Source organism: Vavraia culicis (genome assembly GCF_000192795.1).
Source record: "Vavraia culicis subsp. floridensis unplaced genomic scaffold supercont1.1, whole genome shotgun sequence".
Taxonomy (NCBI): Eukaryota; Fungi; Microsporidia; family Pleistophoridae; genus Vavraia; species Vavraia culicis.
This window is the reverse complement of record NW_007360604.1, coordinates 37,729-63,030: the sequence shown is the minus strand read 5'-3', so window position 1 is coordinate 63,030 and position 25,302 is coordinate 37,729. Positions and strand designations below refer to the sequence as shown.

Here is a 25,302-nt window from a genome sequence, read left to right as displayed (position 1 = left end):
CCACACCGCGAGGAGTACTCCACAATGCAAACACGAAAAGCAGTATAATATTTTTAGTTAAACTTTACGCTTTTTTTACATCGATCATTTCATCATTTTTGGTGGTTTTATCGACCGTTTTTATACCTATCACCTTGCTTCCTCGAAATACACACAATCCCAAGTTCCTTGTTTCATAACCTTTTTTATTCTTATATTTCCTGTGTTCCTCGGTGTCATTCAAAACAATATTCAAAAATTCATCTATGGCCAGTAGATTTCCGATGAAGAACCTTCTATCCTCCAGCTCTATTTTCACCTTGCATTTCAAAAATTTTTTAAAAGAATTGATCATCGCTGTGAATGGGTGTGGTAAGAAAAGATAAAAAGTTGCGCAATAAACACGAATAATGATATTGAAGAAATACACAGTGCAGGCTATTTTTTAACAGTGTTCTGATGTAACAATTGGTACGACACGGGAATAAACTTAGACGCAACACCAACATTGCGTTTTTCTGCTGAAATAATTTGCTGTCGATTTACTGGTATATGCTGCGTAATATCTATTCAGCAGTTCCAAATGTTCAGACAGAATGGCTACGTTAAGATTGACGGCAATATCAGCGCTCATTCGCCGCAATGATACGATGCAATATTTACTTTTCACAAAAAAAGACCACCTGAATATTCTTAAAAAGTTATATGGCGTATAAAAGCACTAGCTAAAGAGTATTCTGATAAAGTATCACAAATAATGGCTCTAAAACAAAAATATTTGGAATATCAAAGTAAAAGAACATGAATTTGTGGCAACATGTTTAATTGCACATGTTTATTTACCGTATTGAAGCGATATTGAGTGTAATCTACCACATATTTTAATTACCTAGCCATTATTAAAATAGCAAACCTCACGTTGTTACCCCATGTACGACCTGCTTGTGGAAAGAGAAGCACTAAAACGCAAAATCAAGCGGTTGAGAGACACAGAAAGCAATCATGGATACAACAACGCTGCTGAACAAAACGAGAAAGAGTTAAAACGATGTATGGATAGGTTAAAAAGTCTTGAAAAAGAAAAAATGAAAAGTTTAGAACACTTTGCAGAGCTAAAAAATGAAATAAAGAAATACAAAACAGAGAAGGAAAGGGAACTTAGAGAAAAGATCAGAGGTGCTACGGTAAAATATCTGAATGAAATTAATTCGTGGCAAAACGTTGGTATCGAGCATTATAAAAGAATAGAACACATAAAGAAGAAAATGCACAATTTTACGAATTTCAAGAACCAGCTGCAAAGGGCGGGCAGACAGATCAGGGATGACATTATAAAGGGGTTGGAGAGTGCCGTTGAGTCTCTCATGTTCAAAGAGGACAAGTTAGTCGATCTCTTGATGAAGATGGAGGAGATGTATGCGATTGAACAATTCTTTCACGAATGCATATTTGTGAACATGGTCTATGCTACGATTTACGACAACTTTTCCTTCCATTTCTTTACGCAGAAGGATACGAACAGGCTGGACAAGCCCGAATGGTATTTCAAATTTATTCTTGATCAGCTGGAGAAGTACAAGTTTGTGTGCGAGTGCTATGATTCGGTAGTTCTTGAAAACAGAAAAAGTAGAATCAACAAAAATGTTATATCGCAGACGGCACGAGAGGGCTTTCTGGAGGAGACTGAGCTCAAAAGTAATGAAAGAAGCATGAACAATCTGATAGAGAGGATTTACAGCATTGTGGAGATAAAGCTCAACGAATTGAAGAAGTGTAAAAGTGAACAGAAGCGAAATCTTTTGTTGCATTTTACCGAGGAATATCTTGTATTTAAGAGGGAACTGAGGGAGAAGTACAGTGTAAATTTCAACATAATGGAACTTGCCGACAGCGTTATGAGGGTACAAAAAGAGTACATTGCCAACAGCTTGCACGACATACACTGTGGCGATAGCAAAGAATGGTTTGAGAACTACCAAAGAATTTACAAGGAGAATTTCTTCCTGGCGTTCTCATACGTATCGCTGCAGAACAACATTTTCAACGACCTCATAGACTTTATCAGCAAATTCATCATAGAGTACCAGGAGGTCTTTATAGACAAGATGAGTTTTGTCGGGAAGGAAGAAAAGCGTATGCTCTGTTTCTTGATAGTTGGGATAGACAAGCTCAAGAACTTCCTCAGGCTGGAGGAGTCGCTGTTTATTCTGCAGATGGAAAACAAAACCGTAGATTTCAACGTTGAGATTCTGAAAAACATACATATTGACACGCTGAAGTTCATCGATTTCAATAATTCGAACATAAAATTACTCAAAACCATTATTTATCACGAGATTAGCCAGGTGCTCGTCAATTTCATGTACTTTAACAGCATCACCAAGAAGTCTCTCGTGCAGAATTGTTCTGAAATATCGAAAATCGTGACGTTCTATTGTGAACAGCTAGGCCCGTACAGAGTACTTACAGAAAGCTTCATATTTGGCAAAATAGACAACTTCATGGTTGAAAAAATTGTGCTGCAGAACAAGTTTGATTCGGAGGTGCTGTTCATGTACAAAGAATTGGTGCAGCGTGTCATGCATATGTGTGAAAGCAAGACCGATTGGATGTGTTTGCAGGCATGCAAGAGCTTGGAGGATATTTTCAACGGTGTGAAAGAAGGAGATTCGTTCTTCAGCAAAATATACGAGGTGTACAGATAGAACGCTAGAAATAAATAAAATCTTATGGTACAACGTAGCGCAATCAGCTGGTCAAAGACTTGTTTTAATTTGCAAAACATTTGAAGAGAGTTGATCAGAGTAGTTGGTACTCATTTATGATCCAAAGACTGGTTATCTTGGTTGTTCCAGCGGACTAGAAAGTGTTTATGAACGTAAAAATGGCATGTAAGGTAAATAAATGCGCTATTAACGAAAAAACTGGAGTGCTCATGAAGATAAAAAATGTTATTTAAGGCGAATTCGTTATTTAATGCCGGTATGAAAGGGCAATAGTTCAAACCAGAACAGTAAAATTAATATACCACTTATTGCACACGCCTGATAAATAACAAAATGCAAACGCTCCCTGCCTATGACTTAAAAGTATCTTCTATGCCCATCAAGGTACAAAACCCCTTTTGCAGTTAGAGATGCAATATCATTCGTGTTCTCGCATTCCTGATAATACCCCCTTTAAATTATGCAGCTGTTACGCAGTGGTCGAGCAGTTGTCTGGTGATAATGTATTAAGGAAATGTAGCGATGATGTTATCACCATTTAACACGTGCACGTGATAAATGCATCGATATTAGAGCGATCTCCGAACGGGAGCTGTCTATATTTTCTCCAAGGAACCAATCGTAGATACAGTCATTAGCAGTCAACAAATCAAAGTGAAATGCCAGATTTTTGATACTGCCCCTTTATCCGAACATATTTAAAGCAAATACGTAGCAATCCTTCATGGCAACAAAGGTAGAAGAGAAAGAGACAAAAGCACCAGAGGAGGAGGAGAAGAAGAAGCATTTGGCAAAGGTAGTCAAATCAACATGCGATCAAAACGTGTTAGACCACTGTTTAGATATTATTGATAGATACAAGATAAAAGACTCAAGTCCGACATTTTGCAAAAGACTGAAAGATTCGCTGGACAGCAATTTCAACAAGGAATGGAATGTTTTTATAGGCGGGCACTTCTCGGGCATGTGTGGCTTTGTAGAGAATACATACATGGAATTAATGTTGAATGATAACATGAGAATGGTGATATTTCAGTCGTATTCGCCTGATAAACGCTAAATTTGCGTATTAAATCGTTTTTATTCCGTACTTTTATTTTATGACAAATAATATATTTCCCAGAACTGACCAATCAGCTTTCGAGGTGTCTTTTTATTTAGATGATGATTCTTCAACATTTTGTAGAAGGCACCTTTCGGCAGGAGTATGTGCATCGGTGATCACCTCCCAATTTCTCTTAGTAATTGAAACCACGGCGTATCTGTGGACAGTTTTGTGAACAGAATCATTAAACGCTTTGAGGTGCACCTGATAATAAATTGTATGGCAGCAGTGAGTTGTTTGGGTGCTGTGGTGTGAGAAGATGAACAAACGCACTTTTAGCGAAAATATGGGCTACTATGGCAGAATTTTTGTCGTTTATGAAGGTGTGTCATTCGGACGTAGGTGTACTTAATACAGAACAGAAGTTAATGGTGCAAGTTTTCATACAAAACAATTCCAATTCTCGGCTACGTTCTTTTTAAGAAAGTGCACTCATTTATTTTCACACCATCTTCGTGCACATATAACCATGGATACAAGGATAAATATTTTTAACTTAGTAAAACTATGATTGATAACACTCGAGGTGCAAAAAAGTTCTAACTGATTTACTTAATTTAAAAAGATGATAGTCTCACCTTTAAACATGATGATGTCTTCAGCATCCAGCTCCGTTAATATCCTGCTGATCTCTTCCAAGGGCAGCTCACACCTGGCAGCAACATCGTTGAGAGATAAAAACGATGAATCAGGATTTTCCTCGCGATATCCCGAGATTATCTCTTTGATGAGAGAGGTAGCATTTGATGCCTCACCTGCAACAACGTTTCTGGAATTTTCGACATCAACAGACATTTCAGTGCCGTGTTTATCAAGTTTCATCCTTTTAAACAAACTGCCCTTTGGAATGGTATAGCAGTGCTCAACCATGTTTATCGCCTCTTTCACATCAACCTCATCTATTGTGTTGGATTTCCTGAAACGGGCATTCGCGTTGCTCAGACGTATGAGACTGTCCAAGAGACGTGGTGTAGCGGGAAACCGTGTTTTAGTTCTCCGCAACTCTACGTAATAGTCAATGATAAATTGAGCGGACTCTTTGCGCATTCTTGGTTTGTACTTCTTGCACTCGAAAATAAACTTGCGTAAATCGAACACACGGTCATCCTGGAGATCGGACGAGCTGCTGTGGTTGCGCAGCACCTGATCAGCAATCTGCGAATCAAACGAACCATCATCAATTACCAGGAATATCAGATCAAACCTGCTCAGGAGGCTCTCCGGTATTTTCACCTGTTTCTCCAGCGCATCGTCCACAAAATTACCATACACCGGGTTTGCGGCCGCCAAAACTGCGGCTCGTGCGTTCAAAGTGACGTGTATCCCTGCCTTGTTAATACTGATGCTCTGTTGTTCCATCACCTCGTGCAAAACTACAGAATCGTTGTAGTTTATCTTATCAAATTCATCGATGCAAATTATAGAGTTATCTGCTAGCACCATCGCACCCGCCTCTAATCGTCTTTCGTTCTTATCTGATACAATGCTTGCCGTTAGGCCTACGCCGGTTGATCCCTTGCCGCTAGTACTAATCGCATTCATCGTATTTATGACAAATCGCAGTATCTGACTCTTCGCGGTTGAAGGATCGCCCAGCAGCAGTAAATTTATACTTCTTCGACACACATCGTTCTCTGAACCGATCATTTGCAGAAGAATAGCTTTTTTGATCTGTGGCGAAATGAAAATGAATGGTGCTACGTACTCCAGAACGTTTTCTGATGTGACTGTGCTTTCACCATCGGGGAAATTGGAGCATGGGATCTGCTCATGCCTATTGGTATCGCCCATTTGATTGGAGATATTACCATTCTCGTTCAGCTGTGTGGTATACTCATTTGTGCGTTCGCATGTTACTTTTTTAAACCTCTCCTCGAATATTTGTTTTATATTTTTGTTTTCAACATGATTTACAATCAGCGCGGTCGGCAAATAATTCGGAAAATTCGTGTTATTATAGCAGTAGGTCTTGTAAATACCGGCCAACACAACTCGATCACCCGGTTTCAGTGAATCGGTCAGGTCATCGTAAAGGATGACATTCATCGATCTGGGCATTGCACCAGGCTTGGTATTTTCCGGCATTTCCTGTATGGTGACTGCCTGTGTGTCAATGTAGGTGCTGAAACCATATTCGAAGTTCAAAACCTCATTTTGAAGTGTTTGTGGCACCACCGTGTTGGTGAGGGGAAACGCTGTCAGTGTCGTTGCGTCTCTGTACTCTTTGCTGTAGAATGCATTGTGCTGTTCATGTACGCTTTTCTTCAATTTCGGCTTAATGTTAGAGAGTGAGGTGATGATTCCTTCAACCTTCACCATCTTGCCAAGAAAATTAGATGTTATGGTTGACGGGGTATGTTGATATTCACCGAATGAGCCGACAAACGAAAATTTAACGTTTAATTCGTCCTCTACAAGCGGTATGAACGAAATGGGCTCCTCCAGGATCTTTGCGCTAAGCTCCCTGTCCATTCTTCTTATATCGTCCAACGAAAGGGTTATTCTCTCATTGCTTTTCAACGGCCCTGCAAATCTCTCCTCGACATATTTTTTGAGCGATAGAACAAGAAAATCGGCCATTTAAGGGTCTTGGTAAAAAAATGTGTATAAACATGGTTCAATGGAGAAAAATATTTTAACTAATGCATACGATTCATTGCTATTCAGATCTACACAGTAAATTATTCCAGTATGTGCTCGTTTTCTTCATCTATATTGTAGTTCGGCGTACTTGGTTTGCACACCACGTTACGTCTTTCCTTATAGAAGAGAACCGTACTTGGTTTGCACACCACGTTAAGTCTTTCCTTATAGAAGAGAACCGTACTTGGTTTGCACACCACGTTAAGTCTTTCCTTATAGAAGAGAACCGTACTTGGTTTGCACACCACGTTACGTCTTTCCTTATAGAAGAGAACCGTACTTGGTTTGCACACCACGTTAAGTCTTTCCTTATAGAAGAGAACACGTAATTAAACCACATATCATTTACCTCAACATTATTTTATCAATGTGCCAGAATTAATCTTGGCCTTAGCAACGCCTTTTATTCGTCATGATACGTCGACTACTCATCCTCAACCAGCCCATTTCCAAGATATTGTCCAAACAGGTAAAACTAGCTGCATTGTCGAATCCCACAGTTCATTCACATGGCAACCAATAGTTTGCACCAAGAACATAGTTACGTATACCCAATCTGCTCACATTTCGGTTATTTGTCACACCGTCATTTAAAACACACTAATTGTCAAATTCATTTCTGTAAAGTTGGGTATGACCAGCGAACCGTGTTTTTTCAGATAATGCGAGGTTATAAATAAATGGTCTTCTAGTAAAAAAGAACAATCTGAAGAGAATCGTACGGTGATCATTTTGAAAAAAATAAATGTCCTCATGATAACCGATATTTGATCTGTTTTTTGGCGGGAATAGTACTGTTGGGAAAAAACAGAGATTGTTTCGCTATTTCCACATCAATGATGTATTTCCAAGTTATTTGAAACGTTATGTGGAGTAAAATTAAAATGTGCACAGATTTGTTACCATTTCATTGTATGAACATGCTTGATAAGGAGCAATGTTAGAGCAAAGGACAATGTTGCCACGGTGCATAAGCTGTGCTACTAACAAATAGTAAATTATACGAGTAATTGATTTTGAATGACCATTCCAATCAACGTATGGGTTGTTGAAATGAAAAGAACACTTTCTGACGAAAATAAATGCAATATGTGCCTTAGCACCGTGCTAGGTGTAAATAAAGACTCATCCTGCAACCGCTATGCCGTTGACATAAGAGGAGATAAACAAACGATTTTTAGAAATCAAAATTACGAACGCTATAAAGCTGTTTATATAAGTTAATTGTCATTCAGCCTTTTCTTAAACTCCTTCAATCTTTTTCGGATGTATTCTATGTTATAGACTAGTACACCTAGAGAAACAATGGCAAGCGATAATACGTCCCATATTTTAAGGTTCTTATCAAGAACAGCGCTCTCAAAAAGCCCCGCTGTTATGTTGATCAGGAGCCTCAAAAACGTTCTTTCCACAGGGAGAAATGTGTAGATCAGCGCGAATGTGAAAATAATGCTAAACGATTCTGATGATACAACTATATAAACCTTTGCGTCTCTGAGAACACCTCGAAAATCTATACCTTTGCTCACGAGCTCGTATACAAGAACGAGTGAGGTCAGGATAAGGCAAAAAAAGTTGGAGGTGAAGAAAAACGACCATATGGATGTTATTTTCGCCTTTATTTTAAGCTCGTGTATTATGTTAATGACACAAAATATAAAATGGCAAAAAACGTGTCCCGCTACAGTCGTGAAGCGGATGTTTGTATTCTCTTTGCTGAACAGAACTGGCATAAGAAGGCCGAATGAGGTCATGATCATTGCCAGCACACGAGGCTTTGTAATCCGCGTATTCATAAACATTCTGGATAGGATGCACATGAAAATAACGGAGCTTGTTTCTGCAATACTTGCTTCCATCACCTTTGATTTTTTAATATTCATCCAGGAGTAATACGACTGGGCAACCAACATAACAGAGACCAGATAAATATAAAAATCATAGTACTTCCTTTTCTTGGCGAACATGTATGAAATGATGAGGAGTATTAAATTGAAGAACCATAGCGGAAGTATGTACGGCATTACATCCGGTTTGGTGTGTATTTTGTATGTGTTGCACAGAATATACACCGATATTCCCAGAATTAATAAAACGGTTTTCAGAATTGCAAGCATGCAAGGATAAATTTTTTCAGTTGCTTTTTAATGAAAAGCTTGCTTCTAAATTTTAATAATTGACAGTTAAATCATCATCTGAGCGTGGTTATGGAATGACAACGCGTATGATAACCACAAAAATACCGGTTCACATAACTTGACCGAGCAATGAAATAGACAGCTGCTTTATTTCAGTAATTATACTCAGAAAGTAAGTATTGCGGAGCAACAGATAAATACAAAATACGCTTGTGTTCTTAGTGGTTAAAATTTATTGACTGGCTGTCGAACTATAAGCAAAATTGTAAAAATTGTAATTCACGGACGACACGCATAAGCGAGATGAAGAGTCATTGCCAAGACATGTCACGCTTTGTGTCCGTCTTTTCTGTTTTTATTGTAGCTACATCGGTGGACAAAAGAAATGTGGTTCTGTGCGAATCAAGTATTTGGATGGTTTATTGGCATGAGAATGCTTGTGGATACTGTTCTTTGGCATATGAACCATAAAAGTAAACTTGTTTGAATGTTTTTGATGTGTAAGGAGATAAATAAATGCACTTTTGGTAAAGAGAATTCTTTGGCGCAACATCTCGTGAAATTCATTGCTTGACTGCGCAGCTCATTCTAAATATTCTTATCGATTTAATTGTGGCATTCATACAAACCAAACAGCAATTTCTTACGCGGATGGATGACAGGCTATGATTTGTGAGATAAAAAGTTTTTTGAAAGTTTCTTCATTTCAAGAGAAATGCTAATTGTCTGAACGCACCTTGCCGAATATTTGCAATATATTAAATTTGTTAGGCACGTTTCCGTACACCTAGCTCATTACATTCATTGTTGCACTTTACATCGTATCAGCGAGCTTTGAAGGAGTTGACCATGTTCAACAACAGCTTCATTTAATTGCTGTGAATAACAATACAACTTATTTGGACAAGTACAAACATAACAGCCATTCTGTCTTTTAAGGCCATGATACTCATCCAAAACAAAGCAGGAAAGTCGTATAAAATAACATTCTATGGCATATCGTAAAAATTTGATAGATAAGCAAATTATAATTTATTTCAAAAGGTGAAGCACTAGCATAACAAATATTGGGCGTGAAAGTTTGTTTCTAGACACTGGCGATGAAAACATGAAGACCGGAGACGGCTAACTTTGTTTTTAGACACTGGTGATGAAAACATGAAGACCGGAGACGGCTAACTATACACGAAGAGAAATGTTACCGACAAAATACACGCGGATGAATGTATTAGAAATACGGGTTGCATAGCAAACAACGTGGAACTGACGATCAAAGATGCCACTGCGATTAACAGCACGTGTTTAATCAGAATAATGAACACAAACAATGCATACGGGGTGTACACACGATCTTCGTGGGGATGACAATGCTGCGGTTGACCGCCCATCAGAGGTCTTCAAATCAGACAACCATCTTGCGTTTATTTAGGAAGTTGAGTGTGAAGTAATAGTAAACGTATTTCTAGGCCAGAATTAAATACCATCTGGGATGCTGTAAAACACGCTTAGATCGAAGCTGTGTTCAAAAACATCCGTCTGAAGAAAACTTTCTGATGTAACACGCTTATGGTTGACGGACTGTGCAGAAACATCACCGTATATAATAATTATGAGATATTAAGCAGAGATATCAAGGATTGAACGGTACCAGGTGAGACACAGATGCCATTCATGTATACGTAGAAGGTATGAAAACAATAATCCTTCAAAATGCGTATTTTATCCATAAATATGTCTTCTCGTAGTTATGCACTTTTGTTGCCATGGCTTTGATTTTGTGTCATTTCTTATGTTCAAACTCCTATTCATAAAAAGCAAGACGCATGCTATTGTTAGAGCTGATATTCTCCAACACCACTTTATCACAATTTCCAAATGTGACTCTACGATAAATTTTACCATCCTTATACACCGCAAAGTAATGTCCTAAGTCACCACTTCCGCTGTAATAGACAGCACTCATCAGCAAAAATCTCTTTCCAAACACTTCTATGCTTTGAGCAGGGTATATTCCCGAAGCATTTTCTGTACCGATACCACAACATATCCTTGGTATGTGTGTTTTGTCTTTGCCCTGGAGAACTTCATTAACACTGGTTTGATGATTGCTTCCACCTGTTTTAAACGGTATGAATGCTAGATCGTAATAACCATCGTAATTAAACGGGTTCTCAACGCCAAAAACATTCTTTCTAAAACAAAAATATTCTTTTGCCCTTTCCTCATTTGTTATAGCTTTTAGTGCACCCCTAAGGAACTCATCCGCATCGTTTTGTCTTCTTGTTTCCAATTGAACACCAGTATTTGAGGGATGTTTTCTTATACAAGCAAGAAGGTCCTCTCTATACGCATCAATCCTCATGTTACTTCCCCTTTTCGCCTCCATGTCCTTCCATATTGACTTCAAAATTGATTCCACATTTTTTTTATCATCCGATTTTATATTTTCTAAAAATCGCTTGTACTGTTTTAAATTGTATAAAGCTTGTATGACAGATATCATAAAGCAATCTATACCGTCTCCCCTCAACACGCATGGAATTCCCTCCATTACTCTCTTCTTCTTGGCGGTGTACCGCACCGCTAGGAATATACCAACTGCAATTGCTACAGCTACTAGGAATGCCAGTATTAATGCCAGAAAAACATTTCTTTGTCTTCTTACCATGGGGCAAACTGAGAAATTAAATTTTTAAATGTAATCCTTTAATTAATCAAAGATCATCATTGGTCTCAACATCGTATTACGCAACAGTGCCAGATATAGAATTGATAGAAGACAGATTTCTAATTCGGTATTGCATTGGTCAGTAATGCACTTTTCAACTAAATATGCCTTGTTATTGTCTTCTGATTAATTTATTTTTTTTGGTAACCACTACATACATTCCGATTTACTAAAATGGAATAGTAGAAAACAAATATGTGTTTAGAAGGAAAAAATTGTTTATATGTGGTGATATGAGGAGAAAAATAACGTAATTTTAGCAAAAAACTAAAAAAGCAGCTGAAAGTCATATTAGAAGTATTTATGTTTTGCTGATCGCAATTATGTGATGTATCTTATAAAGAATATAATAGCCGTTTTTAATAGCATTTCTTATTTGCACCAGAAATTTTTGACTAATAATACTTTTTGTGATGGTAAAGCGTAAAATTTGCCATGATCTGCTTTTCAAACCAGAATAGTGCTCGGATATGAGGCGGTCCGATAATTTCGTGCAGCGCAAACCATCTCAATATTATCAGCTGTAGCTTTGAATCGAAAATCAAACAATGAAAAACGAATAAAAGACATTTTTAATGTCAAAAATTGCGAGTAAACGCTTTAGTACAAACAATTATGATTATGATACTTAAGCTTCCTCTTTTCAACATTCTTTAAACTACATCCCTTTGTTTAATTTCTTATATCCTCTTATAACTATCAGGCTGTTAGTTCAATACAAAAATAGTTCTGTTGCCTACCCACACGAGATAAAACTATTTTTATCGTATTCTCAGTAAAGAAGAAGTGGATGTTAGCTAAAATATTTAACACCAACACGAAGACATAGGTTTATACATGCATAGAACTTATCTTACATGGGATGTTAGACTGTGTACACGTGCTATAAATGCTATGATATTCAAATTTGTATTTTCATTTCTTTCATTCTCATACATCTCAACAACCAATCGGTCATGACGAAAGGAAATCCTCATACAGATAATTGGATGATTACGCACAAAATGTTACCAATGATCTGTGGGCATAGGAGAGACCCAGCATTAACCGTACAAGATATCGGTCGGACACAATACCAAAAACAAATACAAGATAACATCTTTACTGGGCATATACATAAATGTTAGCGTAGCAATCGACCTGTTCCACTGTTACTTTGTTGTGCGTAAGTAACTCTAATAATTTGCAGAAGGCCATCGCTTTTGATTCTCGATCTGTTCCACATACTTTTTCATTAAAACAAAAAATATTCAACGATTCAAGTTCGGTGACAATGTTTGAGTTCAATGATGAAGATGAGAATAGATGCGTACCTTCAAAAGACTCAAAATTTTCAACCAATTCGTACGTGCCATCGTCTCTCATCTCTTCAATTCCGTTAAAACTTTGAGCCTTCTTTAATGTTTCAAATATCTTATTTGTTATCATACGAAGAATACACGAACCTCTGAACGTATCTACTTGTAGGTTCATCCTGATTCTCTTGAATAACCTGTTGCTGTGCGTTTCACATGTGATAGTAGCGCTCACATCACCGTTTACAGTATACTCATCAATAATATCATTATTATCAAAATCTACATCGTGATTATCTAGCTCTACGAGATCATCTCCAATTTGCAAATTCTCTGCCATATTCAATTTATTATTAGCCAGTTTCAGTTTGTTTTCACATTTCACGTTACGTTTTTCACCAAGTATGTTTCCGTTAGCGATATTTATGGTCTGTTTTATTTCCATGTTCAATATTTTATCAAACTTCATCATTATCTCGGAAAGAGAACGTAGAAGGACGACTCGCTTGATTAACTCATCCCTACAAACTAAAAAACATTCCAAGCATTTGCTCATATCCTCTTCTTTGATGATTCTTTTGTTTACCAATTTTTTTATTCTGTCCATCACAGGTTATGTTGCTGGTGTGCGATTATTTAAAGATCAAATCTAAATTAAACGTGACAGCTGTGTTCCACCAGTATTCTTCGATTTGCTAAACTATCATTGCGACTATTTGTGCTTAAAACGATTCATAAAGCATATAAATGTGCGGTTCGAGACGAGTCATCTCAAGACACTGATACCCATGCAGTAATCAAACGATTGAAATTGATATTCTTTAGTTAACGAGCTCAAAATTCGTATAACACGTTCAAAACTGATCCTAACATGTGTTAAAACAGACTTTAATATCAACCATTAAATGGCGTATTTTCTTACGATAACAATATTTCTGAGCTATTTCCTACTTTTGTGTGCCTTAACGCTTTCTTCAAACAGAACAAGCTGTGCCAGGCCACTATAGTCACCAAAAAATTCCTGAAATCGTCTTTGCATATTTAAATAGGACCTCTTACTCAACCGATCTTCTTTGATTGAGAAGATGCGCTTAGCTGTCCGAAAAATGTGTATGTCAATAGGCACCACATCGTGGAAATGCAATCCAAGCAGGCATACACAGTCTGCAACCTTATAACTTATTCCGCTGTACCTGTTTAATCTTTCAAATGCCCAATGGTAATTGCGATTGTAAAGCTGATCATATTTCATCGTTGTCATTAGCCTGGCCGTTTTGGCAATGTAACTCGCCCGGTACCCGAATCCATTGTCCCGTAAAAATTGCTCTTTATCACTAAGTTCTTCGGGATTGGGAAAGTGGTAGAAGTTTTTACCATTTATTGTCGTAATGTACTCGCCAAGCGAAAACAAAACAAGTACCATTTTTGTTATTCTCTTGATATTGTTGTTGGAAGAGCAAATGAATGAGAAGATAGTATCCTTCAGATCACATCGTAGAAGGCGCAGCCCGTTTTCTTTGAATGGAGATAACCCGTATAAATCATAGTTTTGTTCGTTTTCTGAGTTAGTTTCAGTTCTACATTTCGATATTTTATCGTTCCACTCTTTAAAAATTTTTTTATAGTTCAAATCCAACGTAAAAAACTTCCAAAATACAGTTTCATAGTTTACATTTTCCTTATAGTTGAATATTTTGTAGTAAATAACATCCTTTTCTTGTTTAAACGTGACAAGAAAGCCCTCAACGATGCCTGTGCTCTCATTGTCACCGGTTCTTTGGAAAGAAAATATTTGGCCACTATAAAGCGTTTTTTCCAAGTTGATGTATTGATCCGTTTTCAACCTTTGCCATTCCATAAGGATGGTTCAGTAAAAATCATATTTTTAAACATCCGGTTCCGTGCCCTAGAAGCCGACTGCTGGTCTGTTTCCGGCAATAGTTGATAGAATACCAAACAATCATTGGTTTGAACAATTGTGTTACAACAATATCGCTGTAAAGCAGTTACTTGTCGCTGATCTACAGCAGAACTTCAAACAAAATAAACCGGTGTAGTTGATTAACGCAATAAATATGATACGTCTCTGAGTGCGAGATGCAGCCGGGCAGCAACTAAATTTGGTTAGCTTTGCTATTTCTTTAAAACGGTTATTCATTCGTTAAATCTATTGTTACGGCTGGAATTACCATCCCCTCGTACCGATATTAAATGAAATAGCCTCTTTTAACAGTTATTATACGTTTTTTTAATGTGATAACCTCAAAATGAATATTCTTCACATACTCTACAGCATTCTACTGCAAGAGTTACGTTGTACGTCCCGGTAGACGATAATATAAAACTATGTATGAGCTATTTATCGTACTTTTCGAACTCGGTAGTAAAACGCTCCTCAAAATTGCTGTTGTTATTGTCCACAACTATTCTCAGCACCTGTTTATTGGCTATTTTCGGCTGATATCCCACGTTCGCAATGATGAACGGCCCTTCATCCCTTTGTATAAATGTTTTTAATTTTGAGCAAATTACAAAAAAATCTGGTGCAACACTCATATCAAAACACTCGGACCTGTTTATAGAGACAACCTTTCTCGGCGGAAAACACGGCAAGAAACACCTTTGATAGATGATATGTGCTGATAGTCGCTCGATCCTTTTGGTCCTTTTTTGTGCTTTAGGTGCGCAGCTGTCCAACGTGTTCAAAACATTGCTATCCACCCGATCAGACCTGTGGTTTATCTCAGATTCTGGCAGGGATGCGTTCTCATCGACATCAAAGAAAACTTCTGTTGAGCTCATGTGCAGAAGCATGTCGTAGGTACACACACTAAAGAGTACATTATCGATGTAAAATTGCGTTGGATTGGATAGACTCAGAATTGAGGCACTCTTGCAACCAAGAGGTGCGCTGGGGTACATGCCTAGTGTATGTACATCATCGGTAGACGGGACCGTTATTACTTTCCTGAACGGTTTCTTGTTGATCCATGCATTCAGTTTGGCTACAAAAATGTCTCTGACCCGTTCTAAGTCCAGACTGCTGTTTAAAAACTTGTTTTCGATAAAAGGGCCCAAAACAACCAAATAATCGGCATCCATAGTTGTTATTTGGTCTAAAGATCTAAAAAAATGATTGTATACATCAGGAGAATTAAAGTGCTCTGTTTTTACATCGTCATTGAACGGACCACTTATAAAACACACCGAAAAACTGTTATTCTTAGTGTCCACCTTGCGATCCCTTTCATCGAAAAAATTGACGGGGAGAACAGGTGAATCGTATATTTTACGCACAATTATCTCGTTTCCATTCGGATTATGTCCCTTAATCGCCACTACTTGCCCAGGAAAAAGTGAATATCGGTCCAGCTCGGATAGATTCAGTTCAACCAATGTATCGTTCGACTCGTCAATGTTGTTAAACACAAATATTTTTTCACCAACTGTGATAACAAAACCGAGAACAAAGGTGTCTGCTGTGCTTGCCATATTTATTGGGCTAAAATTCTGCAGTTCCAGCAGTTCCAAGTATCCGTCTTTCATAAATTCTAAACGATGCTTAATAAACCTGTAGTCCTCTTCTTTCCTCAAATAAAACAAGTTCTTTGGTTCATACTGCAACAATACCACGGTCTCTACGTTCTTTTGCATGTTCTGTTTTCGAAGAGAATTGATCACGAGCTCATCGAATGACATACCGATCCTGGGGGTCTAAAAAACCATTTGATTCGAATTCATCGGTCTACAAAACCTATTTTTTGTTAAAATGATAGCTGTTGAACGGAAATAAACTGCATACGCAAATGATGCTAATATATGGCTTTTAAAATTAGTTTAAAACGGCGCTTATAAGACGGTTATATTGGCTTTATAGATATCTGTTCCAGAGAATGGGAAGATCACCTGCATGCAGCCTCTGCTTTATGAGAACACTTAGGTATTGGTAGATATGTGCACGATTTGTCACATCCTAGTCATCGGTAGTTGTGTGCCTAGTATTAGAAAATGTACCAATAAATTTAACGTTATCAGTATTTTTGTACTACGTTGTGCCATTTACAGCTGTTGAGTATGCGTGTTCTGGTTGACCAAACAATGAAAATGTTAAAACAGCTATGTAAATTAGACAGGTACAAAATATGTAACAGCACCGGTTATTTGTCAAATCAGAGACCGTTGATGCTACAGTAGGTGCTAAACGCACAGAGTACAGGAATTATTTGTGTACGGAAGTGGTGGATAAATGAATTTCACGAAGAAAAATATCGATCATCGAGATGCCATGTAATTAAAGCTAGAAGCGAGTAGAAAATTATGGAAGAGAATGAACAGTGATTTAAATAGTCAATAATTCATAAAAGGTTTACTTTCACTCCGCTAATAACACACTAAATTCTTTCTATTGTTACGTGAAACTCTTCATCCAGAAATAGGCCGTGTTCCACCACGCCAACTATATCTCTACACGATTTTAAGAAACTTGGACTGTATTCAACATCAATAATCAGATTGCCATGCTCTGTGATCACAGGTCCTATTTTTCCAGGATACTCTCGCACAGAGAAATCAATATCGTGTCTTGAAAGCGCATGTTTAACATGGGCAAGCGAGTTACGTATAACCTCTATAGGCACGAACAAACCATCAAAACTATTTTTAAATTTGTTGTCGTCCACCAATATTACGTTGCAACCTGACATTGACATCAACAATTTTTCGTTCAAAAGCGCACCTCCTCGCCCCTTAATTAGATTGTTCTCTCTGTCGAAGTAATCAGCACTGTCAAAATAAATATCAATGGTTTCTGTGGCCTGCAATTCTTGAGTTCTGAACCTATTAGCTTTTAACAGAAAAAAGGATTGGAGGCTACTAGGTGTAAAAACTCTTTCCGTATTAGTTTTTATGGTTGAAATGAAGGATTGTATGGTTTTTCCCGTTCCAATTCCAATTATATTTTGGTCTGTTACATATTTGTTGAAAATATTCTCCATCCGTAAATTCCCGCGGGGGGCTGCTTAGATTTTATTATGGTGCAACATGTAAACGATGGTCCGCTTTACACACGTGAAACGAACGATTTACACATATAATAAAGTATAAAGTTTTGTGGATCGATTCTGAACAAACCTATCTAAGTAATATACTGTTTTGCATGCATGATTGATACTTATATGAATATATCATCCAGTTGTGAGAAGGTAACTTCTGATCGTGTAGTTTACTGCCCAACATTTTCAATATTTCAATAATATACTTGTTTCGATACAGATTAAAAATGTCTTAAACATTGTATCAATGACCAAAGACAGATGTTGCGTACGAAACCTCTCGTTACCGTGCTTTTTCGATTACACTTGCTCAATACGAGATAAATTCTCTTATGGTATGATCTGATGTCCACACGATTTGCGAACTGTTTAACATTATTGATCAATTAATTACGACATATTAAAAAGAAGTGGGCAGGAATTGTTTTTATGCCAAAAATGATAGATTGAGCTAAGTAAGAGACCAAGTTCCTCATTCCTAAGGACTTGAATCCTAATACCCTCGATAAATAAATCTATGAAAACAATCATGGAGTTTCTTAGTTAGTACACCAAAAGCGTGCGTGTGTAAAGAATGGATGTTCAATAAATGAAGAATCTCAGCTCATTGATGGCAAATAGAGAGTAGTGGTGTTCATATTGGATCTGTTCCTCGCCATCGCATGACACCATACGATATGATTTTCAGGAGTTTCTGGTTGCTGAGGCATCTTAACGTCCGAGATGAAAATATTCCATTCCAAGTTAATGATCTCATGGTTATTGGTGGGGAATAACCTTTCAGAGCTTGCAGATTCGGGAAGGGTAAATATGTTGATATTGTTCGGTAAAGAAACAAGGAACAAATAAAATATGCCTGCAATCAGGAATTTCCATACACAAATATAAGTTTGTGGTAGAATATGAAACGTAAACTCTTCAGATACTCTGGACACACGTTCTTCTATCAATTTGTGTAATAATGCCATCAGATCCTTACTTTGCAATAAAAATCTTAATAAATCAATCATACTTTGTTGTCTATTGGTAGTGTGGTACTTATTCCGCGTCATCATTCAACTGTTTAATGGAAATGCAAGATAGATTCGAACAATCTTCAGTGCAGAGCTTAAAAATAAGTAAAGGCACGCTTCTCTAGATAGATGTGTTATTGTATGGAAAGATAAACAAATGTATTTTTAATGAAAAGTTACGTTTCTGACAGGTTGATAGGATTATTAATCCTCTGCAATAGCATGTATTAGCAATTAAAGTTTTTTGTGCTCCCTAAGGACTGTGAAACGTGGTGACAGGTTGATTATTGTACGAAATAAAAAACATGATTACGACTCATTAGGTGGTTGCTGGATGTACTTTTGCAACAATTCTCTTTTATGAAATCGCGGTTAGTAAGTTTAATTACACATCTGATTATTTATCGTATATCTCGCGGCAACCGAGCTAATGCTGCCCACTCATTCATGACATGCTCGTGGTCTTTATTTGCACATGAAACAAAGGAAAAAACCTGGTTTGAGACATTTATATGATGCAACTTATACTTTGTTTTTATATCATTTCAATAAATACGTTATGACGCTATTCCTGGTTACAGAAAAAGGCATGTGCTACATTGCTGTATTTGTTCTGAAAATGGCCAAGATACGCACTTTTTATTTATTTTACCTACGAATTGTCCATTGTTTATAACATTGTTTCACATTCCATGAGTATAAATAAAACTTCTAATGTTTACGTTATGTCTATATTCGACGAACAGTTTGAAATGTACGAGAAGATTGGTTATGGCAGGTTTGGTAACGTGTATAGGGCGAGATACAAGCCGACAGGTGAGGTGATAGCAGTGAAAGTAATTCGAAAGGGAACAATCCATCCTTGTTACATTGGCAACGAGGTACGGCTGGGATCGCTTGTTTCGCACCATGGTATCGTCAAAGTTAAGTTCATGTTTCACAACAGTACTTATTTTTTCATTGTTATGGAGTTGCTTGAAGGTGCAACTCTGGAGAACCTTATAAACTGCCAACGCTTTACTGAGAATGAGGCACGTGTGTATGTCTATGAACTTGTAAAGGCCCTACACTTCCTGCATTCGCACCATATCATGCATCGAGATATAAAGCCAAGCAATGTCATGGTATGCAAAACCGGTATAAAAATCGTTGATCTGGGAACACTTAGCCTGTTCCAGAAGCATTGCAACAGAGAAGATAATCAATTGCTAGCATCAAAATCTGCTTCAAACAGGGCTGCAAGTATCTACGACTCGTACAATATCCAACCGACCGACGTGAACTCCGTAAGTATTTTGAAATCACTTGGAAGAGGTGGAGGTAGAATGATCAATTGTATGAATATCAAAAGGGTATCTGCAGAAAGGTGCGGAACGCTTCTTTACTCCGCACCTGAAGCACTATTTCTGCGATCACAGATTACCGACAAAGTTGATGTGTGGTCATTAGGATGCCTTATCTACAGGATGATCACGGGCACCGACCCCTTTACCGGAAGCGATAGTAGTGAGGTTGAATATTCCATTTTGAAAGGTCCTATAGACACAGATTCGCTGAATGTTTCGGACAGTTTGAAAGAACTCTTTAGAGGAATGTTTCGGAGGGATCACAAGGCACGAATGAGTATCGAAGATGTGATGGCCTCGGATTGGTTGAGCCCGCTAACTCAGACATATATATCTGATGGTGTATGTGTTTTCTGTGGAAATTCGTTGGAGAAGGCCCAAGGGGTAGAAGAAGGCAATTTGTTCAGAACATGCAGGAAATGCGAGGATTCAAGAAGAGAAAAGATAAGGAACTGTGGAACAGAGATGTGTTTTTCAAACGACGTTCCGGCTGGTAAACTGAATCGGGAACTGGTCGAAATAAAGCTGTCGATGTGGGGATTGTGTGCATCTCTCGACGCAACACATCGCGATGATTTGACAAAATTATTTGGGTTGCGCCCGGAAGCAGTCGACCAAATAGGCGAGATAAAAAATGCACGGGAGGTTGCCCGGGAGATCGAATTTGGCAGACAGCTAAAGGCGTATTTTGGAAAATCACGAGGATGTTTCACGCTACCTGATATTTACAGCTACATAAAGTGCAGAGCATTATACAAAGATCCTAACTTGCGGCTGGTCAATGGAGGGCGCAGCATCTTCAAAGTACGGATGTTTTTCAAGGATGTTATTTTTAAATCATTAGATCCGCCTACAAGGATGATTAGAGGCATTTCGTATGATGTGAGTGTTAGCAATGAGCAATCTGGTCCAAAAATTTCTCTTTATAAACGTGGTGGGCGTTTCAACGACTTTCAACGATTACATTCAATGATAAGGGACAATTTCGAAAGAATGGTGAGGGTATGCGATGAATGGTACTGAGACCGCTAATCAGCAATCCGTGCCATGCTTTATGTTGCGGGTACCACTTTGGACATGCAAGCAGGCTTAGCCTGCTGGAACGCTATATCGAACAAATGATGTCCTGAAATAGGTACGAGGACAAGGATAGCGAAGAAAAACAGCAAAAAGAGAATGGAGAGCGTTTCATATGTTACACCATTATTAAATGATTCTTGAAAATACAGTATTTATCATCGGGTGTTCGTTTTACACCATTTTAAAATCACTATATGCTAAAAATCTTTCGGAGAGTAGTTCTCAACAATAAACACTCGGTTGATGAGATGCTATGCTGCAATCCTGTATTCCACGGATAGAATAATGACTAACATCCCTTGAAATTATCAAATATCATGGTGCTTAATTTTCCTTGTATACCAACCAGACCAATACATCTGACGTATTCTCGCAGTAATTCATGTCTCTAATTACTTTCTTGGCCGTGAGTCTTTTTTTATCCTTGTTCTTTCTTTACTAAGAACGATAATCTAATCAATGTCATTCTCATGATTGATGTATGATAGTAATATCCAAATTTAGAATTAAAAAAATTCTTGTTTTAATTCTACCTCATATACTGATCTTATCATTTGTTAAGTTTGATAATCCATGAAACAAAGTCCGATGACCATAGCCGGTCTCTGCGGATCAAGAAATGTGTTTTTTTCTGTGATATTGTGTACGAAGAGTAACCAGACATATCATAAAAATATTTGCATATCGTTTGATGAAGTGTTTCTGCTACATTTTTTCTTTTAACTGTCTTCATTACGCATGTCCAATACCTGGGCCATGGATATGCGTATCAACCACTTTGAGCGTAACCATGATATTTCATGAAAAAAATTTATTTAGTATCGACGTAAACAGGTCATCGTTAGCAAAAAAACCAATAATACACTTCAAGTATGTACCCGAAATTCTAATAGTAAACCGCTATCATGTTCTCACTTCATGGATTACACCATTTTTACCCAGTGCGTTTCTCAAATATATGCTTATTACAGGTTGATTAGCATATTGTTGTGCGATTATACTCAATGCTATGTTACAGAAGTATTCAACGCGTGTCTGCAAGTCAAACGGTAAACAAAGGATTCCATGCCATATTTTAACATCCTTCCGCGCAATAAAACTAGTTCAAAATTTACAAGTAAATCGAATACTTTTGGTTTTTAAATATTTATTTATTGATATCGCGAACAGCATGATTTAAAATTACATCACTCGCATTCTATCAGCTGATTTTCAACAACCTCCTCCTCCAATTTATCTTTTTTTTCTGGTATAAACATTTTTTTCAACTCGTTATAGTCAAACATGATAAGCCCCATATTGGCCGTAAAGAACGCCAAGATATCCACAAATCGAATTGTTTCCAGCCCAAAAATGAGAGTATCAACCATCCCTGTAAAGATTGACAGCAATATCAAAATAATACTTCTATATATAGGGGATGTCACGTAAAGTAGAAACGCTTTCAAAGCTAATTCGATGTACTCTGCCGCCAAAAGAACGTACGTTGTCTTTTTCCGTGCAAGTATTTTAATGGTTGAATCAGATTTCGTCATTTCAGTGACCAATATGCCGGTTGAAACAACCACTCCTATTACGGATCCCGTAAATACCAGGTCCCAGAAGTACGGCTTCTTTTTTCTTTGATAGAGTTCGTAGGTCAAATTCAACAGACTGAAGAGCAGACCGGCAAATATGCATATACCTATTTTCTGGGGTGATATAATGGAAAAATCGTTGTCTTTTACAACAACATTGGGGAGTATGATGCCCACAATGATCAGCGACAGACCAAGCATCTGCCATCGAGAAAGCTTGAGCTGAAAGAACAGTTTGACCAGTATACATGTAAAAATGACCTTGGAGGGCGCACACAGCGCGATAACGATACAATCCATGTGTTTGGTACAGTAGCGTGCAACAAGACTGTAGAAAATGAGAATGACCACCACCAGACACAGCAGCTTATCAGGGAACTTGTGTCGCTGAGCTACGAAAAAAGAAACCAGCAGCGCACCCCATGACGCGATCATGCTTGGCAAAGTCACAGGGAATTCGTGGTAATACAGACGATTCTTCAATATTCCTGCAGCGATTATAACTACACCCATTAGAATATTACAAAGGAATTTCAGCTTGTGCATGGGTCCTTTTCTTTTACTTTTCGTTTTGTATTTTGTCAAGGCCTAGTTTAATGATCGGATCTGTGCAATTTTTAAAAGATAATGAAAAGGATATTTAAAAGGATTTTTACCTCCTTTTCAACGGTCCAACAATGTTTGACATATTAACATTTGGTGATTTAAAATTAATGTCTATTTTGTAAATAAGAAAATAAATCCGATAAAACATGAGATTCGATCATTTCTTGACGAAACATGGTGTTCGCACGATGTAAGAGTCGCACAAAAAAGAGTTTGGCGTGGTTAACGACGAATTAAAAGAAACGAAAATTTAAACAACAAAAAATGTTTTTACCATATTTTAACCGAGCAAATGTCTCAAAACTAAGACGATTCCAAACATATCATGGTGAAATATTATTATTTATATTTTCGAGTTTTACGATCACAGTCTTTGTAAAATATCCCCTGATGACAACAACTGGTACAATTTAATTTTAAATTAATAAATAACAGCAATAGGTAACAATTTAATTTAAAATTAATAAATTCACAGCTTTAGAACATGCTACCTATTCTGTACTGATAGTATACGGCTTAGCTGTTCGTATTTCCTTGCAGCATAATACGTCATAACATTCTGTTTGCGTACAACGATTAACATCACAAATTGTGTTATTTATGTGCATTTAACATCATTCGTGGCATGAAGTGCTGATTTATAGTAAAAAGATGCAGCTAATCCAAAAAAGTGTGCTATCACGACTGATGAACAAAATGATGGCACCCTGTCATCAAACCACGTGATAAAACTTTGTAAATGAATATTTCAAATTCATAGTGTGTATACATGCTAATTGCGGCTAACATCATTGGCAATCGATAAATTTGTTGGAATAGTTTAGAATATGTGCACATGGGATGACATGAACGGGATGGATTGCGCATGTGTAATTAAAAACGTTCTGAGCAAGTTATCGAGTGAGTTGGAGTAAATATTTAGCGACATATGCAACAATTATTGCTGCATGAACTTAGCACATCAACATTTTGCCGCTACTGTCTCCAAATATCGACAGTCAAAAACGAAAACAGTACTGCGAAGAGGATATTGATTTATAAAGAAATTTGCATGTTGGGAAAAGACACCGTAATCTATTGATTGAAGCATCAGAGAAAAATACTTGAGCATCATTAAAAACAAGTAGGTAGGAAAGATGCAAAGCTCTCCTTCTAAAAATCTGAATACGGCACAGATAGTGCTATCAAATACAAAAATTATTGTTGTAAACAATTTTTTGAATGGTTTTGATTGCAATGGGTGGTACCATTGATATAACCGTCACCAATCATTTGTATTGTTTAGGGAGGATAATCTTTTATTGACATGAGGAGGAAATTTTGGCAATAAATGAATACTCAGTTTACTTATCGCTTCAACTACACACCAAATTTTAGCAGCACTTAGTACATTGGTCGCTTTCTTGACGCGTTATTTGATATTTTTTCTTATATGGATATGTCCATAAAAAGACAACCAGAATGATTCAATTCCAATAGATACGCATATACTACTCGTTGTACACGAGTAGGTACCACACATAGTACGTAAATTGTTCTAATACTTCAAAATAAATGGCTTGCACATATTGCTAAAACCTAGTCGCTAGTACTTAACAACCAAGCCAACAGATGGTAATTTGCACTATCATTGAGAACAAAAAATTATTTGTAGTATTTACGCTCGAATATGTGCTTGGAATAAAATTGGTACATCCAGCAGTTCAACAGTTAATGAAATAGAGTAATGGTATCACTAATCATTTTAGATAAGTGTGGGTGAACAACGTACTTAATTATTTTATGGAATGTGATATAATCATGTTGTATGGCACCTGCACATGGTGTGCCTTTAAACTATGTTCTTGATTCATTGAGTTATTCTATATCCTGCATTTTCGCTGAATACCAGATGATACATTATTCGGATAATATGCGGTAGTACATAAACATGCTTTTTGCAAAAAAAACTGCAATATTCCCGCTTATAAGATGTACAAAAGTTACACTATCTATTAAATGATATTTCTCCCTTA

General features: G+C 37.3%; 14 protein-coding genes across 14 annotated transcripts; 4 read left to right on the top strand and 10 right to left on the bottom strand.

Moving 5' to 3' along the window:
- Nucleotides 1–39: 39 nt before the first annotated feature.
- VCUG_00030 (uncharacterized protein) lies at nt 40–334 on the bottom strand (the record flags this gene model as incomplete). The annotated part of the gene is made up of 1 exon (XM_008074860.1): nt 40–334. The coding sequence occupies one exon, from the start codon at nt 332–334 to the stop codon at nt 65–67; it is 270 nt and encodes an 89-aa protein (XP_008073051.1). The 3' UTR covers nt 40–64.
- A 574-nt stretch (nt 335–908) lies between these two features.
- VCUG_00029 (uncharacterized protein) lies at nt 909–2,885 on the top strand (the record flags this gene model as incomplete). Its single annotated transcript, XM_008074859.1, has 1 exon — nt 909–2,885. One exon carries the CDS (start codon nt 909–911, stop codon nt 2,682–2,684), a length of 1,776 nt encoding a protein of 591 aa, XP_008073050.1. The 3' UTR covers nt 2,685–2,885.
- A 294-nt stretch (nt 2,886–3,179) lies between these two features.
- On the top strand, nt 3,180–3,867 carry VCUG_00028 (uncharacterized protein). Its single transcript, XM_008074858.1, has one exon. It carries the CDS (start codon nt 3,430–3,432, stop codon nt 3,763–3,765), a length of 336 nt encoding a protein of 111 aa, XP_008073049.1. The 5' UTR covers nt 3,180–3,429; the 3' UTR covers nt 3,766–3,867.
- A 484-nt stretch (nt 3,868–4,351) lies between these two features.
- VCUG_00027 (uncharacterized protein) lies at nt 4,352–6,390 on the bottom strand (the record flags this gene model as incomplete). The annotated part of the gene is made up of 1 exon (XM_008074857.1): nt 4,352–6,390. The coding sequence occupies one exon, from the start codon at nt 6,388–6,390 to the stop codon at nt 4,363–4,365; it is 2,028 nt and encodes a 675-aa protein (XP_008073048.1). The 3' UTR covers nt 4,352–4,362.
- A 62-nt stretch (nt 6,391–6,452) lies between these two features.
- Nucleotides 6,453–6,782, top strand: VCUG_00026 (uncharacterized protein; the record flags this gene model as incomplete). The annotated part of the gene is made up of 1 exon (XM_008074856.1): nt 6,453–6,782. One exon carries the CDS (start codon nt 6,453–6,455, stop codon nt 6,780–6,782), a length of 330 nt encoding a protein of 109 aa, XP_008073047.1.
- An 891-nt stretch (nt 6,783–7,673) lies between these two features.
- Nucleotides 7,674–8,570, bottom strand: VCUG_00025 (uncharacterized protein; the record flags this gene model as incomplete). The annotated part of the gene is made up of 1 exon (XM_008074855.1): nt 7,674–8,570. The coding sequence occupies one exon, from the start codon at nt 8,568–8,570 to the stop codon at nt 7,674–7,676; it is 897 nt and encodes a 298-aa protein (XP_008073046.1).
- Nucleotides 8,571–9,926: 1,356 nt separating this feature from the next.
- On the bottom strand, nt 9,927–11,259 carry VCUG_00024 (uncharacterized protein; the record flags this gene model as incomplete). The annotated part of the gene is made up of 1 exon (XM_008074854.1): nt 9,927–11,259. The coding sequence occupies one exon, from the start codon at nt 11,257–11,259 to the stop codon at nt 10,393–10,395; it is 867 nt and encodes a 288-aa protein (XP_008073045.1). The 3' UTR covers nt 9,927–10,392.
- Nucleotides 11,260–12,420: 1,161 nt separating this feature from the next.
- On the bottom strand, nt 12,421–13,221 carry VCUG_00023 (uncharacterized protein; the record flags this gene model as incomplete). Its single annotated transcript, XM_008074853.1, has 1 exon — nt 12,421–13,221. One exon carries the CDS (start codon nt 13,219–13,221, stop codon nt 12,421–12,423), a length of 801 nt encoding a protein of 266 aa, XP_008073044.1.
- Nucleotides 13,222–13,486: 265 nt separating this feature from the next.
- Nucleotides 13,487–14,493, bottom strand: VCUG_00022 (8-oxoguanine DNA-glycosylase (ogg)). The gene has a single exon (XM_008074852.1). The coding sequence runs from the start codon at nt 14,470–14,472 to the stop codon at nt 13,555–13,557; it is 918 nt and encodes a 305-aa protein (XP_008073043.1). The 5' UTR covers nt 14,473–14,493; the 3' UTR covers nt 13,487–13,554.
- Nucleotides 14,494–14,806: 313 nt separating this feature from the next.
- Nucleotides 14,807–16,353, bottom strand: VCUG_00021 (uncharacterized protein). Its single transcript, XM_008074851.1, has one exon. It carries the CDS (start codon nt 16,311–16,313, stop codon nt 14,970–14,972), a length of 1,344 nt encoding a protein of 447 aa, XP_008073042.1. The 5' UTR covers nt 16,314–16,353; the 3' UTR covers nt 14,807–14,969.
- A 627-nt stretch (nt 16,354–16,980) lies between these two features.
- Nucleotides 16,981–17,608, bottom strand: VCUG_00020 (ribose 5-phosphate isomerase A; the record flags this gene model as incomplete). The annotated part of the gene is made up of 1 exon (XM_008074850.1): nt 16,981–17,608. One exon carries the CDS (start codon nt 17,606–17,608, stop codon nt 17,006–17,008), a length of 603 nt encoding a protein of 200 aa, XP_008073041.1. The 3' UTR covers nt 16,981–17,005.
- A 656-nt stretch (nt 17,609–18,264) lies between these two features.
- On the bottom strand, nt 18,265–18,720 carry VCUG_00019 (uncharacterized protein; the record flags this gene model as incomplete). The annotated part of the gene is made up of 1 exon (XM_008074849.1): nt 18,265–18,720. The coding sequence occupies one exon, from the start codon at nt 18,718–18,720 to the stop codon at nt 18,265–18,267; it is 456 nt and encodes a 151-aa protein (XP_008073040.1).
- A 650-nt stretch (nt 18,721–19,370) lies between these two features.
- Nucleotides 19,371–21,246, top strand: VCUG_00018 (serine/threonine protein kinase; the record flags this gene model as incomplete). Its single annotated transcript, XM_008074848.1, has 1 exon — nt 19,371–21,246. The coding sequence occupies one exon, from the start codon at nt 19,371–19,373 to the stop codon at nt 21,045–21,047; it is 1,677 nt and encodes a 558-aa protein (XP_008073039.1). The 3' UTR covers nt 21,048–21,246.
- A 1,020-nt stretch (nt 21,247–22,266) lies between these two features.
- On the bottom strand, nt 22,267–23,227 carry VCUG_00017 (uncharacterized protein; the record flags this gene model as incomplete). The annotated part of the gene is made up of 1 exon (XM_008074847.1): nt 22,267–23,227. The coding sequence occupies one exon, from the start codon at nt 23,225–23,227 to the stop codon at nt 22,292–22,294; it is 936 nt and encodes a 311-aa protein (XP_008073038.1). The 3' UTR covers nt 22,267–22,291.
- Between the last annotated feature and the right edge of the window lie 2,075 nt (nt 23,228–25,302).